Here is an 18,563-nt window from a genome sequence, read left to right on the forward strand (position 1 = left end):
GGCAACCTATACAATAGGAGAAGGTATTTGCAAATAACATATCTGATAAAGGGTTGAAATCCAACATATATAAAGATCTTATGAAACTCAACACCCCCAAACACAAGTAAACCAGTTAAAACATGGCCTAGAACACGTGACTAGACATTTTGGCAAAGAAGACATACAGGTGGCCAACAGACATGAAAATATGCTCAACATCACTAATCATTGGGGAAATATAAACAAAAACTACAATGAGATATCACCCAACACCTGTCAGAATGGCTAAAATTAGTAATGCAGGGAACAACAGGTGTCGGCCAGGATGCAGACAAAGGGGAACCCTCTTATACTGTTGGTGGGAATGTAAACTGGTGCAGCCACTCTGCAAAATAATATAGAGGTTCCTCAAAAAGTCAAAATTAGAGCTACTCTATGATCGAGCAATTGCGGTACTAGGTATTTACCCACAGGATACAAAAATACAGATTCAGTGGGGGTATATGCACCCTGATGTTTATAGCAGTATTATCAGCAATAGATAAATTATGGAAAGAGCCCAAATGTCCATTTACTGATGAAGATAAAGAAGAAGATATATATATATATATATATATATATATATATATATATATATATATATATATAATTTTGATATACATATCAAAGATATAAAGATATATATATATCAAAGATAAAAAGAAGTGATATATATCTAGATATATATCAGATATATATAGATAAAAAGAAGTGATATATATCTAGATATATATCACTTCTTTTTATCTTTGATATAGATATCTATATATCTAGATATATATCACTTCTTTATATCTTTATATCTATATATAGAGATATAGATATAGATATAGATATCACTTATTCTTTATATCTTTGATATATATCTCAAAATAATACATTAATATTAATCATAGATATTAGATTATTAGAATAGTAATCATAATAAAGAATGAAATCTTGCCATTTGCAATGATGTGGATGGAACTAGAGCACATTGTGAAATGATAAGTAACTCAGCCAGAGAAAAACAAATACCATGTGATTTCACTCATATGAGGAATTTAAAAATCAACGAAATGATCATAGGGGAGAAGGAGAGGCAAACCAAGAAAAAGACTCTTAGCTATAGAGAACAAACCAATTATTTCCAGTGGGCAGGCGGGTGGTGGGATGGATTAAATTTGTGATGGGGATTAAGGAGTGAACTTGTGATGAACACTGGGTGTTATATGTAAGAACAAAATCACTGAATTGTACACCTGAAACTAATGTTATGCTGTATATTAACTAACCTGAATTTAAATTAAAAAGAAAAGCCTTTGGGAATAGCTGCATGCTTAACACGGGAAACATACTGTGACTAAACCTTTTGTCAAGTAGCATCTACTTTCATTAAGGTATAAGAGTATATAAAGTTATGTAAAAATATATGAGAATGGGGTGTTAGAGAGGAGAAGGAATTTGGGGTAAATTGGAAGGGGAGGTGAACCATGAGAGACTATGGACTCTGAAAAACAATCTGAGGGGTTTGAAGTGGCGGGGGGATGGCGGGAGGTTGGGGTACCAGGTGATGGGTATTATAGAGGGCATGGATTGCATGGAGCACTGGGTGTGGTGAAAAAATAATGAATACTGTTTTTCTGAAAATAAATAAATTGAAAAAATTTTAAAAAAGAAATATATGAGAATAGCTGTATGCTTAACTCATTGGAACTACCATGTGTATAATACACCCTCAACTAATGTCTTCTTTGAATAAGATGCAGGTGTTTGACAATGTGTAGAAGTGTACAGGAATATCCACATGTTTAACACTGAAACCACACTATGCATAATCCATCTTTCAAGTATCATCTTCTTTCATTAAAAGTTTCTACCCATACCTGTAGAGGGATATGGGAATAGTCATATACTTAACTCATTGACAATACACTGTGTATAAATCATTGTTCAATTAACAACTACCTTATCCATATATATGTGTGTTTATAAATGTATGTGTAGAAGCATAGGGAGAATATGCCTATTCCTTTTTTTTTCTGGCTGAATTCTGTATAGTTTATTCCTTCAGTCTTTTTTTTTTTAATTTTTTATTTCTTGTCAGTGTAACAGCATTCATTGTTTTTGCACCACACCCAGTGCTCCATGCAATCCATGCCCTCTCCAATACCCACCACCTGGTTCCCCCAACCTCCCTTCCCCGCCCCTATTCTTACCTTAATGAAACTAAATGGTATATAATGCATGTTTCAGGTAGCACCTTCTTTCATTAAGATATAAGTATTTATAAACATGTTAGAAGCATATGGGAAAAGCCCTGTCCTTACTTCATAGAAACTACACTGTGTATAATCCCTTGTTCAAATAATGTTTTTTATTAATATATATGTGTTTGTAAATGGATGTATAGGAGCATAATGGAAGAACCTTGTGCTTAAACATGTTGAAACTACACTGTGTTTAAACTGTCATTCAACTATCATCTTCTTTTATTAATATAAATGACTAACACCTTAACCCTAACACTAACCCTAAGCCTTAATCCTTAATACTAAATCTAAACCTCTGGAGAATTCTCTAAACTTCAGGATACCAGGCATATACACTTACCCAGGCCATAAAGCCTAACTTTACATTTGAGCAGAAGAAGAAAGGAAGAAGAAGATGATGATGATGAAGATGAACAAGAAAAAGAAGAAGAAGAAGGAGGAGGAGGAGGAAAAGGAGGGAGAAAAAGGAGAAAAAAAGAAGGAGAAGGAGAAGAAAAAGAAGTGATATATGTGTATATATATATGTATATATATATACATACATATATACTGATAGATAGATTCACACACACAATGGAATATTGGTCAGCTATTAAAAAAAAAAAAAAAAGAATGAGCTCTTGCCATCACCAATGACATGGACGGAGCTAGAGAGGCGTATGCTAACCAAACTGAGACATGCACAGAAAGACAAATAACACGTGATTTAGAATCTAAGAGACAACTCAGCGAAGGGGAAAAAAAGAGAGACAACCTGAGAAGCAGACTGCTAACTATAGAGAACAAACTAATTGTTACCAAAGTAGAAGTGAGTAGGGGCATGGGTTAAGTGATAAGGATTAAGGTGTGCACTTGTTCTAGTGAGCATCTGGTATTGTATGGAAGTACCAAATCACTATTTTTTACCCTGAAACACATGGTACATATGTGATAAGTAACTGGAATTAATAAAAACTTAATGAAAAAGTTTCCCAGAAAAATAAAAACAAAAGCAGTTCAGGACTACCAAACCAGATGTGCAGGAAATATTGAAGGGGACCCATTGGGTGCAAAGGAGAGGGCAAAAGTGACAAAGAGAGGATCAGAGAAAATCTCCAGAAACAAGGACAAAACAAGTAATAAAATGGTACTAAATACACACATATCAGTAATTATTTTGAATATAAATAGATTAAATGCTCCAATCAAAAGACATAAGGTGTCAGAATAGATTTTTAAAAAATAGACCAATCTATTTGCTGCCTACATGAAACTCATTTTAGACCTAAAGAGAACCAGCAGACTGAAAATGAAGAGACAGAGAAATTTTATTACTCAAATGGCTGTCAAAAGAAAACCAGAGTGTCAATACTTATATTAGACAAGCTAGATTTAAAACAAAGACTTTAACAAGACAGAAATAATGGCAATATATAATCATAAATATGACAATCCAACAAGAACATATAACATTTGTATAGACATTTATGCACCTAACATGGGAGCAACCAAATATATAAGATAATTAATAACAAATATAAAAGGACTAATTGATACTAACACAACAATAGTAGGAGACTTTTTATTTTTTAAGATTTTATTTGTTTGACACAAAGAGAGAGACCAAGTACAAGCTGGGGGAGCAACAGAGGGGGAGGGAGAACCAAGCTCCCCACTGGGCAAGAAACCAGACACAGGGCTCCAGCCCAGGATGATGGGAACATGACCTGAACAGAAGGAAGATGTTTAACCAACTGAGCCACCCAGGCCCCCCCATAAGAGATCTCAACACCCTACTTACATCAATGAACAGAGGAACTAAACAGAAAATCAACAAAGAAACAATGACTTTGAATGACACTCTAGGGGATCAAGGTAATGCTGGCTTCATAGAAAGACACATCTCCAAAGCTTGAAATCAGGCAATGTGATGCCCCCAGTTTTGTTTTTATTTTTCAACATCTCCTTACCAATTTGGGGTCTCCTCTGGTTCCACACAAATTTTAGGACTGATTGTTCCAGCTCTTTGAAAAATGCTGGTGGAATTTTGATCGAAATGGCATTGAAAGTATATAGAATGCTCTAGGCGGTATAGACACTTTAACAATGTTTATTCTTCCAATCCATGAGCATGGGATGCTTTTCCATCTTTTTGTGTGTTCTTTAATTTCTTTCATGAGTGTTCTGTAGTTCCTTGAGTAGAGATCCTTTACCTCTTTGGTTAGGTTTATTCCCAGGTATCTTATGGTTCTTGTTGCTATAGTAAATGGAATCTATTCTCTGATTTCCCTTTCTATATTTTCATTCTTATTGTATAAGAAAGTAACTGATTTCTGTACATTGATTTTGTATCCTGCCACATTACTGAATTGCTATATGAGTTCTAATAGTTTGGGGGTGGAGTCTTTTGGATTGTCCATATAAAGTATCATGTCATCTGTGAAGAGAGAGAGAGTTTGATGTCTTCTTTTCCAATTTGAATATCTTTTATTTCTTTTTGTTGTCTGATTGACGTTGCAAGGATGTCTAGTACTATGTTGAACAACAGTGGCCAGAGTGGACATTCTTATATCCCTATACTTTAAAGTGTTTTAATCAGGAACAGATGCTGTGTCTTTTCAAATGCTTTCTCTCCATCAGTTGAGAGGGCCATGTGGTTCTTCTCTTTTCTTTTATTGATTTGTTCTATCACATTGATTGATTTGTGAATGTTGAACCACCCTTGTGTCCCATAAAAAAATAACACCTGGTCATTGTGAATAATCTTTTAATGTACTGTTGAATCCTATTAGCTAGGATCTTGTTGAAAATCTTAGCATCCATATTCATCAGGAATATTGATCTGAAATTCTTCTTTTTGGCAGGGTCTTTGCCTGGTGTGGGGATCAGGGTAATGCTGGCATCATAAAAAGTGTCTGAAAGTTTTCCTTCTATTTCTACTTTTTGAAACAGCTTCAGGAGAATAGCTGTTATTTCTTCTTTGAATGTTTGGTAGAATTCTCCATGTAATCTCTCAGGTACTGGGTTCTTGTTTTTTGGGGAGGTTTTTAATCACTACTTCAATCTCATTACTAGATATTGGTCTATTTAGATTGTCAGTTTCTTCCTGATTCAGTTGTGGAAGTTTATAGGTTTCCAGGAATGCATCCGTTTCATCTAGGTTGCTTAACTTATTAGCATGTGACTGTTGATAATAATTTCTGATAATTGTTTCTATGTCCTTGGTGTTAGTCGTGATCTCTCCCTTTTTGTTCTGAATTTTATTAATTTGGGTTCTCTCTCTTTTCTTTTGAATTAGTTTGGCCAGTGCCTTATCGATCGTACTGATTCTTTAAAAAAACACTGTGATCACCAAGGCAGCATGGTACTGGCATATCAACAGACACATACACCAGTGGAACAGAGTAGAGAGCCCAGATATGGACCCTCAGCTCTATGGTCAAATATTCTTCGACAAAGATGGAAAAAAATGTACAGTGGAAAAGAGTCTCTGCAATAAGTGGTTCTTGGAAAACTGGACTTGGAAAACATGTATAGAAGAATGACACTCGACCATTCTTTTATACCATACACAAAGATAAACTTGAAATGGAAAAAAGACCTCAACGTGAGGCAGTAATCTATCATAACCCTAGAGGAGAACATAGGCAATAACATTTTTGACATTGGCCACAGCAACTTCTTTCAAGACAGGTCTCCAAAGGCAAAGGAGAAAAAGCAAAAATGAACTTTTGAGACTTCATCAAGATCAAAAGCTTCTGGACAACAACAGGAACAGTCAACAAAACAAAGAGGCAACCCACAGAATGACAGAAGATATTCACAAACAGCACTACAGACAGAGGGCTAATAGTCAATATCTATAAAGAACTTCTCAAACTCTACACCCCAAAAACAGATAATCATTTCAAAAAATCGGCAGAGGACATGAACAGACACTTCTCCAAAGCAAACATACAAATGACTAGCAGACACATGAAAAAAAATATTCATCATCCTTTGCCATCATGGAGACTCAAATCAAAACTACATTGAGATACCACCTTACACCAGTTACAATGGAAAAGATTAACAAGACAGGAAACAACAAATGTTGGAGAGGATGTGGAGAAAAGGGAACCCTCTTACACTGTCGGTGGGAATGCAAGTTGGTGTAGCCACTTTCAAAAACAGTGTGGCAGTTCCTTGAAAAATTAAAAATAGAGCTTCCCTATGACCTTGTAATTGCACTCCTGGGCATTTACCCTAAAGATATAGATGTAGTGAAAAGAAGGGCCGTATGTACCCTGATTTTCACAGCAGCAAAGGCAACATTTGCCAAACTGTGGAAAGAGCCAAGATGCCTTTCAACAGATGAATGGGTTATGAAGATGTGGTCTATATATACAATGAAATATTACTCATCCATTAGAAAGTATGAATACCTAACTTTTGCATCAGCATGGATGGAACAAAGGAGATAATGCCGAGTGAAATAAGTCAAACAGAAAAAGTCAATTATCATATGGTTTCACTTACTTGTAGAACATAAGGAATAACATGGAGGACGTTAGAAGAAGAAAAGGAAAAGTAAATTGGGGCAAATCTGAATGGGGGATGGACCACGAGAAACTGTGTATGCTGAGAAATAATCTTAGGGTTTTAGAGGGTAGGGGGTGGTGGGATGAGTGAGCCTGTTGGTAGATATTAAGGGGGGAATGAATGTATTGCATGGAGCACTGAGTGTTGTACATAAACAATGAATCTTGGAACACTGCACCAAAAACTAATGATGTATTTTATGGTGGCTAATATAACAGAATCGAATAAATAAATAAATATGAAGCAACAGAAAGAGAAATTAACAAAGCAATCCATTTACAATTGAACAAAACCAATAAGATACCTAAGAATAAATATAACCAAAGAGGTGAAAAACCTCTACTGTGAAAACTAAATACTCATGAAAGAAATTACAAATGAGGAAAAGAAATGAAAAATCATACCATGGTCATGGATTAGAAGAACAAATTGTTAAAATGTCTGTACTACCCATAGAAATCTACACATTTAATGTAATTCAGTATCAAAATACCAACAGCATTTTTCACAGAGTGAGAATAAACATTCCTAAAATTTGTATGGAATCACACAAGACCCTGAATGACAAACGTGATCTCAAAAAATAAAAGCAATGGTGGAGGCATCACAACTGTGAACTTCAAGTGATATTACAAAGCATTAGTAATCAAAACATTAGATAGTGACACAAAAATAGACATGTAGATCAATGAAACAGAATAGAAAAACCAGAAATGAAAAAGAACGAAAAAAATGGAAGAACAAAAGAATTAAAAGAAAGAAAGAAAATGGAAGGAAGGAAGGAAGAAAAGAAGGAAAACCAGAAATCTGAGCACCTGTATGGTCAATTAATCTTCAACAAAGCAGGAAAGAATACCAACTGGGAAAAGAGTGTCTTTTCAATAAATGGTGTTGGGAAAAGTGGACAACAGTATGGAAAAGAATAACAGTGGATCACTTTCTCACAGCACAAAAAATAAATTAAAAATGGAATAAAGGCCTAAATGTGAAGCCTGAAACCATAAAAATCATTTAAAAAATTTTTAAAAAAACATAAAAAGAGGAGATCACAAAGAGTAACTTCTATGACATTGGCCAGTGGAACTTCTTTCTAAGTATATCTCCTCACACAAGGAAACAAAAGAAAAATAAACTGTCATGCCTACATAAAAGTCAAAAGCTTCTGCACAATGAAGAAAACAATAAACAAAACAGAAGGTAACCTGTGAAATGGAAGATGGTTGCAAATGACATATCCGATAAAGGGTTACTATCAAATATCTAAGTAACTTATAAAACTAATCATCCAAACAGTGAAAATCCAATTAAAAAATGGGCAGCAGACATGAATAGACAGCTTTCCAAAGAAGACATACAGATGAGCACCAGACACATGAAAACATGCTCAACATTACCATCATCAGGGAACTGAAAATCAATACTACAATGAGATATCAATTTACCCCTTTCAGAATAGCTAAAGTCAACAACACAGAAAACAACAGGTATTGGCAAGGAGGTGGAGAAAAAGGAACATTCGTGCACTGTTGATGGGAATGCAAACTGGTGCACCACTCCAGAAAAACAGTATGGAGGTTCCTCAAAAATTAAAAATAAAACTACCCTATGGTTAAGCAATAACACTACTAGGTATTTACACAAAAAATACAGAAATACTAGTTCAAATGAATATGTGCACCACGATGTTTATAGCAGCATTATCTACAATAGCCACATTATGGAGACAGCCCAAGTGTCCACTGGCTGATGAACGGATAAAGAATATTGTGTGTATATATATATACACATATATACACACACACACACACACACACACACACACACACACACACAATGGAATATTACCAAGCTTAAAAATAGAATGAAATCTTGCCATTTGCAGTTATGTGGATGGACAGGAAACAACAGGTTATTAAATGAAGGTTATTAAACAAACAAAGGTTATTATTGAACAAAGTCAGAGAAAGAAAAATACCATGATTTCACTCATATGGAATTTAAGAAACAAGACAGATGAACATAAGGAAAAGAGGGAGGCAAATGAAGAAACACACTCTCTTTTTTTTTTTTTTTATTTTATTATTTATTTTTTTTTAATTTATTTTTATTTCCAGCATAACAGTAAGAGAGTGCACAAGCAGGAGGAGCCACAAGCAGAGGGAGAGGGAGAAGCAGGCTCCCTGCTGAGCAGAGAGCCATCCTGACCTGAGCTGAAGGCAGACCCTTAACTGACTGAGCCACTCAGGCACCCTAGAGAAACACACTTGAGAGAACAAACTGATTGTTACCAGATGGGAGGTGGGGGGGGATGGGTTAAATAGGTGATGAGGATTAAGGAGTGCACTTGTGATAAGCACCAGGTGTTGTATGGAAGTGCTGAATCACTATATTGTACATCTGGAACTAACGTTACACTGTATGTCAACTAAGTAGAATTTAAATAAAAACTTTAATAAATAAATGAAATTGTATATTTAATATACGCAATCTGTAAATTTGATATATGTACACATTGTGAAATATTCACCACAAGCAGCCTAATTAATACATTCCTTACTTCATAGTTACTTTTTTAGTAAGGGGAACACCTAAGTTCTACCCTCTTAGCAAACTTCAAGTGTACAGTACATTTTTAAGTACAGTGAAATTGTTTTATATTAGTTTCCAGGACTTATGTATCCTGCAAAACTGATATTTTGTTCTCCTTATCAACACCCCACCAGCCTCTAGTAATCACAATTATTCTTTTTTTAAAAGATTTTATTTGTTTATTTGAAAGAGAGAGAGAGATCACAAGTAGGCAGAGAGAGAGGCAGAAGCAGGCTACCCCCCCCCACCCCGAGCAGAGAGCCCGATGCCAGGCTTGATCCCAGGACCCTGAGATCATGACCTGAGCCACAGGCAGAGTCTTTAACCTACTGAGTCACCCAGGTGCCCCACAATTATTCTTTTTTTTTTTAATTAATTTTTTATTTTTTATAAACATATATTTTTATCCCCAGGGGTACAGGTCTGTGATTAAGTGGGTAGGAGAAGAATAAATATTCTTAATATATATTTTATTTTATTTTAAATTACAGTATTATTAGTATTCAGTGTTATATTAGTTTCAGGCATGCAGTATAATGATTCAACATAACATATATCACACAAGTCTCATCATAACAAGTGCACTCCTTAATTAATTACCATTACACCTTTTTCTCACCCAGCCCCAACCCTCCTCTAGTACCATCAGTTTGTTCTTTACAGTTAAGAGTCTGTTTTTTAGTTCACCTCTTTCTCTCTCTTTTTTCCCCCTTTACTCATTTGTTTCTTAAATTCCATATACGAATGAAATCATTTGGTATTTGTCTTTCTAAGACAGACATATTTTGCTTAGCATAATACTGTCTAGCTCCTTCCAGGTCATTGCAAATGGGAAGGCTTCATTTATTTTTATGGCTGCATTATATATATTTTACTACTGTCATTTTCTTTGCTGATTATTAGGTTGCTCCAGTTTTCTATTTCTTCCTATTTCAGTTTTGGTAGTTTAAGTTTTTCTAGAAATTCATCCATTTCTTTCAGGTTGTACAAATTGTTGGCATGTACTTTTTCATAATATTCTCTTATAATGCTAGTACATTATAATACATTACACATTATAATTTATATAATTATATAATTATACAATTATACAATTTATAATTGTATATATTGTATTGTATTGTATGTATTGTATTGTATATATTGTATATATTATATATATAATTGTATAATTATATAATTATATAATATACTATATATATAATATAATTATACAATTATAAAATTTATAATTGTATATATTGTATTGTATTGTATATATTGTATTGTATTGTATATATTGTATATATTATATATATAATTGTATAATTATATAATTATATAATATACTATATATAATATATAATAATTATATTAATTATAATGTATTTCTGCAGTATTGGTTGTTACTTCTCTATTTTGTGATTTTATTTATGCGCATTGTCTTCCTTTTTTTTTTGATAACTGTGGCTAAGGGTTCATCAGTTTCATTATTTTTTTTCACAAAGCTGCCTCTTTGTTTTGGCTCTTCTGTTTTTTTTTTTTAGTTTCTGTATCATTAATTATTTATGCTCTAATCTTTATTACTCTGTTCCTTCTACTGCCTTTAAGCTTTGTTGTTCTTTTTCTGGCTTTTTTAAGTTTGGGGTTAGGTTGTTGGAGATTTTTCTTTCTTCTTGAGGTAGGGGTGTACTGCTCTATAGTTTCATTTTGGACCATTTTTGCAACATTGCAAGTTTTTGGAGGGTTGTGTTTTCATTTTTATTTGTTTCCCTGTATTTTTAAGTTTCTTTTATTTTCTGGTTGACCCACTCATTCTTTAGTAGAATGTTGGATAACCTCCTTATAATTTTGGTCTTTCTAGATTTTTTTAAGATTTTATTTATTTATTTGAGAGAATAGAGGAGGAGAGGGGCAGAGGAAGAGGGAGAGTAGATGCCTCACTGCGCAGGGAGCCCAATATGGGGCTTTATCCAAGGACCCTAGGTTAATGACTTGAGCCAAAGGCAAACACATAACTTACTGAGCTACTCAGACACCCCATGGTCTTTCCAGATTTTTTTTAATGATTTACTTCTAGTTTCATACAGTTGTGGTAGGAAAATGTCCATGATGTGATTTCAGTCTTTTTGTATTTGTTGAGGCCTGTTGTGTGACTTAATGTGTAATCTATTCTGCAGAATGTTCCCTGTGTGCTTGAAAAGAATGTTATTCTGCTGTTTTAGGAAGAAACATTCTGAACATATCTGTTAAGTCCATTTGGTCCAGTGTGTCATTCAAAGCCATTGATTTCTCATTGATTTTCTTTTTTTTTTTCCCCAGGATTTTTTATTTTTTATTTTTTTATAAATTAATTTATTTATTTTCAGAAAAACAGTATTCATTATTTTTTTTTTAATTTATTTTTATTTCCAGCATAACAGTATTCATTATTTTTGCACCACACCCAGTACTCCATGCAATCCATGCCCTCTATACCCACCACCTGGTACCACCTGGTACTCCAACCTCCCACCCCCCCCCCCGCCACTTCAAACCCCTCAGATTGTGTTTCAGAGTCCATAGTCTCTCATGATTCACCTCCCCCTCCAATTTACCCCAACTCCCTTCTCCTCTCCAACACCCCTTGTCCTCCATGATATTTGTTATGCTCCACAAATAAGTGAAACCATATGATATTTGACTCTCTCTGCTTGACTTATTTTCTGTTTATTTGATATGCCCATTGTATTAGATACATACATATTTCCACTTTTATGTCTTCTTGTTTGATTTACTCTTTTTGATTGTATTATTTATCTCTTATTACAAACTTTGTTTTAAATCTAATTTGTCTGATATGAGTGTTGTTACTCTGGCTTTCTTTTGACCCTCATTTATATGAAAAGTGTTTCTCTGACACTTCACTTTGAATCTGCAGGTGTACTCAGGCCTAAAGTGAGTCTCTTGTTAAGCAGCATATAGATAGGTATTATTCTTTTTATTTATTCTGACATCCTATGTCTTTTGATTGGAGCATTTATTTCATTAACATTCAAAGTAATTATTGATAGATATGTATTTAGTGCTATTTTGTTACTTTCTTTGACATTGTTTCTGAATATTTTCTCTTATCTTTTCGTCTTTATCACTTTTGGTATCTCTTTTTCACCCAAAGAGTGTCCTTTAATATTTTCTGCATGGCTGGTTTCATGGTCACAAATTTCTTTAGTTTTTATTTGTCTGGAGAAACTATTTTTATCTCCTTATATTCTGAATGATAGCCTTGCTGATTAGAGCATTTTTGGCTACAGACTTTTCCCATTCAGCACTTTCAATATATCATGCCATTCCCTTCTACCTTGGCACATTTCTGTGAGAAATCTCCAGCTAGCCTTGTATGTTTTCAATTGTATGTTAAGGACTTCTATTTTTTTTTATACTTCTTTTAAGATTTTTTTTCTTTGTCACTACATTATGCAAATTTAAGTACAAAACGTCTTGTTGATTGCCAGCTTTTATTGATTTTGATGAGTTCTCTGTGCCTCCTGATCTGAATATCTGTTTCCTTTCCTAGATTAGGGAATTTTCAGCTATTATTTCTTCAAGTAAAATTTGTGCTCTCTTTTTTTCTGTGCTTCAACTGGGACTCCTTATAATACAGATGTCATTATGTCTGATGGAGCCACTGACTTGTCTATTCCTATGTTGCATAATTCTTCCTTCACTCTTTTGGTCATCTTAATTATTTTCCATTACTTTGTATTTTAAGTTTATAAGTTGTTCCTCTGCTTCTTCCAGTCTTTTCTTCCTTACATCATGTTTATATCTAATCTCATTGCATATTTCATCTCTGGTTGATTTTTTAAAGTCTTTTATCTCCGTGGTAAGGGTCTGACTGGTGTCTTATATACTTTTCTCAAGCTTAGTGTGTATTTGTATGATTGTTGCCATAAATTCTCCAGCAGGTATATTACTTATATCTGTTTCACCTAGATCTCTGCCCATGGCCTCAACTTGTTCCTTCATTTGGAATATATTCTTCTGTCTTTGCATTTTCTCTATGTCTCTGCCTTCTCTGTGTTAGAATAGCCAGTTATGTCTCCTGTTCCTCAAAACATGTAAAGGTCATGTAATGCCCAGGTCCTGGCACTTCAGGAGTGTCTGGTGTGTGTTGCATGTATTCTGCTGTTGTGTTTTGGCAGCTCTACCCTCAGCTCAATTGTCTGTACAGGGACAATGTTTGGTCCCTGGATTGAATCTGGTATATTTTAACTTGGTGTGCTCTGGTCTGCTTATGAAATGAGACCCATCACCACCTCCACCAGAACTGAGGCCATGCAGAGATCTCTGGTTAGGAAATGCGGTGTGGGCAGGGGTTTGTGCAGGTGTTCTGGGTGGGGGTGGGAGGTTCAATTGACTGGCTTTCAGGCAAGGATGCCTCTGAAGGGCTGTCTCATCAGAGTGTGGGGTGTTAAGCCTGGTGTATGCAAGTTACGCAGCCAGTGTTGGCACTGCAGTGCTTGCCACAGGTGGCTCTGTTTATGCTGAGGGACAGAGGAGGGAAATGGCATCAGCCAACACCTTTTCTCCAGATAGATGTCTCTGAGAATGCTGCCTCTTGGGGACATACTCCAAGAAGAGTAGAATTGTCTCCTCCACATGTGCCCCAGGGACTCTTCGGATCACTGTTTCCATGCTCTCTCTAGGTTATTCGCCCACCTACTCTTCTGGAGCAGTGCAGTGCCTTCTGGGCTCTATACCATTGAAGCCTCCAGTCCTTTAAAACGCCATGCTTTAAGCTCCACTGATTTCAAGAACTCATGAATTGCAGCCCCTCTCCTTTTTCAAGACAGTGTCTTTGGGAAACATGTCTTGCATATTCCCCTGTGTGCTCCCCTCTCTCTCTCTCTCTTGTCCTCTCTGCAACCATGGTTCCTCCCCTCCACAGCCCTGGGATCCATTTCTCCCCTAAACCACATCTCCACACTTCTCTCCCTTTATTTGTGGAGTTTTTCATCACAATTAAAGTCAGTCTTCAGGTCTATTTCTGGGTATTTAGGATGATTCAATAGTTATCTGGTTGTGTTCATGGGCTGAGGTGAGCCTAGTGTTCTCCTACTCCATTGCTATCTTTCCCCAACTTCTTATTGGGTTTTGATATATGGTTACCATTAGGTTTGTGTAAAACATCTTTTGCATATAGCAGTCTATATTAAGTTGATTGTCATTTAAATTTGAACCCATTTTTCACTCCTTTCCTCCTCACATTTTGGGTAAATGTTACCATATTTTACATCCTTTTATTTTGTCAGTTCTTGGCTCATTTTTTTACAAAAATATTCTTTGTTAGTGATTTTGTGTTTCTTACCTTCAGGCTGTCATTTTGGATCTCCCCTTTCCTCTCAAAGTATCTCCTTTATTATTTATTGCAGGCTTAGTTTAGTGTTCAGGAACTTCTTTAGCTTTTGTCTGGGAAACTCTTTTTCTTTGTTTCTATTCTAGATGATAGCCTCCCTGGATAGGGTGTCCTTGTCTGCAGATTTTTCCCATCAACAGTTTGAATATACCATGCCTTCCGACTTGCAAGCTTTCTGTTGAAAAGTCTTCTGCTAGCCTTATGAGTTTTCCCTTGTCAATATTAGGTCACTATTTTGTTCCTCTGCTTCTTCCAGCCTGCTCTTCATTCCATCGAGTGAGTTTCTCATTTCATGTATTGAGCCCTTTATCTCTGCTGTGCTATTCCTTATCCCTGTTCTCTGTGTCTCAGTCATGTCTTCCACTCTTTTCTCAAGCCCACTGAGTATCCTTATGATCATTACTTTAAATTCTTTATCAGGCATGTTGTTTATATACATTTTGCTTAGATCTCTAGCTGTGGCCTAATCCTGTTATTTCACTTGGGATAATTTTCTCTATCTTTTCATTTTTGTATCTGTGTCTGTTTTTCTGTATTAGGACAGTCAGCTACATCTCCTGTTCTTGAGTGTAATGGTCTTATGAAGAACAGGTCCTCTAGTGCCCTCTTCCCTAGTGTCTCCTGTTACCTAGGTCCTCACACTTTCCAGAGTGACTCCAGTGTGTGCCCTGTGTGCTGTGTTGTTTTTCCTGGCTGCCTTATTCTTCAGACTAGTTGTTTGTAGAGACTCTTTGACCAGTTGTGGGGAGTGTTTTGTCCATGGACTGAATGTGGTGCTTTTTAACTAGTTGTGCACTAGACTCTTTGTGAAATGAGACCTGTTATCACTGCTGCTAGAACCAAGTTTTTGCAAAACTCATGAGATGGGAGACACAATGTGAGCAAGTTATTGAGGCAGTCTTCTGGAGGAAGGGTCCACTGTGCTAGGACTGAGGCAAGCTAGACTGAGACGGGTAGTTCTACCAGAGCATGGGGTGGTGAGGCTTGGAGCAAGCTGGATAAGTAGGGAGTGTAGGCACTGTTCTGGTTCCCACAGGGGTCTTCTGCTTATGCTGAGGGGCAAGGGAGGGAAAATGGCACCAGCCACCAGAAGGATTGCTCCATAAACACTACCATTCTGGCATAGGCTCTGAGATGAGTGAATAACCTCCCCACTCTGTGCCCTAGTCACTCTTCCAGTCACTGTTTCCATGTTCTATGTCCATTGGTTGGTTGCCCACCTTCTCTCTAGGGGCAGCCCCAGTACCCTCCAGGTTCTATCCCATCAAAGCCCATTGACATTTAAAACTCCAGGTTTTAAATCCTGCTGGTTGCAAGGCTCATGAAATTCAATCCCTCTTGCTTTCCAAGGCAATTGCTGTAATTCTTTGTTTTCTTTGTGTGCTCCCCTGTGTGTTAGCCTGACTCTTGCCTTTCTCCATAGCTATGGATCCTTCTCCACCCCAGCAGCCACAATCAGTTTCTCTCCCAAACACTCTTTTCATTTCCTACATTCTTCAATGCAGCCTCTTCTCTATCTTTAGTTATGGACTCTGTTCTACCACTCTTTAGGTCAATTTCTAGGGTATTTTGGATGATTTGATAGTTATCTAGTTGCATTCATAGGACAAGGTGAGCCTAGGGTCCTCCTACTTCATCACAAATTTCCAACCACTGATCTCCCTGTGCCTATTTTAAAATTTTTATTATGAGATACAACATCATGATTTTTAAAACTTTCAAACAATACAGAAAGGTGGGGGGAAAGGAAGTTATTTTCCTACTACTCTCATCCTCACTTTCCATATATTCATTCACTGTTAATCATTTCTCATAATTTACATTTAAGTATATTGATACTGCCTTTATTCTGAGTATATACATATGTGGTGTTTGAGCCATAAAACATAATGGAGTCATACTGTATTAATGCTTTTTTATATTACTTTTCTTTTCATTTAGCTTTCTTTCTGGAGCATATTTCATATATAAACCCAATGCAGTCTAAAGATAACACGCTTGGACCTATTTCAAAAAGTTTGATGAGCTTCTTCTAACTCCATCCCACACCCTTGAGTATTTGACTTTACACAGAAGAAGGCCTGTAGCTTTAGGGGAGGGCCCATTCTAGTGAATCACATTCTCCCTGTGTGTATGATTTTTATTTTTGAATATTTATTAGGAGCTATTAGAAGAGAGGTAATGGTTATTATAATGTGGTATAGTGGAAAGTGTCAGAGACCTAGGTTTGGATACAAGTTTTATTGCTTACTGTGATTAAAAAAAAAGTTTCAAACATCCTTTGAAGTATTTTTATCCCCCTTTAGAGATAAGAAAACAGAAGGACTAAAGAGAAGTGACTTATTCAAGGTCACACAGCTAGAATGTAGTAGAGTCAGAAGTCAAGCAAAGTTTCAGCCAGCCCCTACATAGTTTCCACTCTGCCATCTTGGCTTCTCTTTAGTATTTCTGTAAGGGTAGAGAACATTTCTTCAAAGTGATTGCCACAAGTTTTGACAAAAACCTTGATAAATGATTATATACGCTGTTCTCTTTCCAGTATCCAAACATCTCTTCTCTGACTCCCTTCATTTTTGTCATATTCCCCTTTTTAGGAGAGAAGCCTTATAAATGCACGTGGGATGGCTGCTCCTGGAAATTTGCTCGTTCAGATGAGCTCACCCGCCATTTTCGCAAGCACACAGGCATCAAACCCTTCCAGTGCACAGATTGCAACCGTAGCTTTTCTCGCTCTGACCACCTATCTCTGCACCGCAGGCGCCACGACACCATGTGAGCAGCATAGAGTGCACTAGAAGAGCTGCACTGGTCTTTTTTGTGCATGTGCGTGTATGTGCAATGAGATCATAACCACCTTTTCCTCTTTGACTTCAGCTCGCCTCTCGAATGGGGTGGGAACAGCTCACTAAGCCAGGTTGATGAGACTATAGGGAAAGATAGATGGTCTCCCATGGAAAATCCTCATAGTCCACTTTCATCTCTCCACTATCCAGTATCCAGTTTTTACAGCTTCCCATGGGTTGAATTTCAGTGCAGCACCCATAGTTGCCCCTATTCCCCCACTCCACCATTGTTCTGAGATAAGACATTTTCTAAAGAAGCAAAACAGGAATCAAACTCAAAGCTGTGAATGAAAATACACTGCTTCTCATTTCATTTTTTTTCTTATTTTCTAAAATGTTTATCCTTTTTTTTAATCAATACTTAAAAGTGGTTGGTAGTGTCTTAAAATGACTATTTTTTAAGTTCCTAAAAAGAAAAAGGCATAATAATTTAGTTGGTTGGTAAGATTTATAGGGATGTGAGTCCTGAATATAGGGCACATTCTCAGTGAATAAGCTGAGTCCCTTACCAAACTCAAAGGTTTTGTAAATCCAATCTTATTTGTTCTTACATTTTAGTTTTCAGACAGTGCTGGTGCTTCTTTTCAAGTCCGTCAAAAGGAATGAAATGATCGTTTACTTCTACTTCTTCTTCTTACTTCTATTTACTTCTATTTCCTCTTCTTCTTCCTCCTCCTTCAGGATAAAGATTTAGCTGCACAGTTACCTTCTCTATTAGGTTAAATTTGAACAAATATTCAAAGCACGCAGTGACATGTCAGTAGGGAGGAAATTGCTCCAATATGTTGGACAGTGATGGGAACAAGCAAAATCAGGAATATTCTGAAAACAAATGGAGGCTTTCATTTGGATAGAGTATCAAAATGATGGCAGCCTGTTGAGACAGTTCTTGAGGGGTTGCACTGTACTGTTTATTCTTTT

At 36.1% G+C, this 18,563-nt stretch overlaps 1 protein-coding gene across 1 annotated transcript in view; it reads left to right on the forward strand.

Moving 5' to 3' along the window:
- The window catches only part of KLF8 (Kruppel like factor 8), a 277,551-nt gene extending 259,650 nt beyond the window's left edge, over nt 1-17,901 (forward strand). The window contains exon 6 of the mRNA XM_032330722.1: nt 17,394-17,901. Within this exon, the coding sequence (XP_032186613.1) occupies nt 17,394-17,575 (182 nt within the window). The 3' untranslated portion in view covers nt 17,576-17,901. The remainder of the gene's footprint in view (nt 1-17,393) is intronic.
- Nucleotides 17,902-18,563: the final 662 nt, after the last annotated feature.

Source organism: Mustela erminea, chromosome X (assembly GCF_009829155.1).
Source record: "Mustela erminea isolate mMusErm1 chromosome X, mMusErm1.Pri, whole genome shotgun sequence".
NCBI classification, from domain to species: domain Eukaryota; kingdom Metazoa; phylum Chordata; class Mammalia; order Carnivora; family Mustelidae; genus Mustela; species Mustela erminea.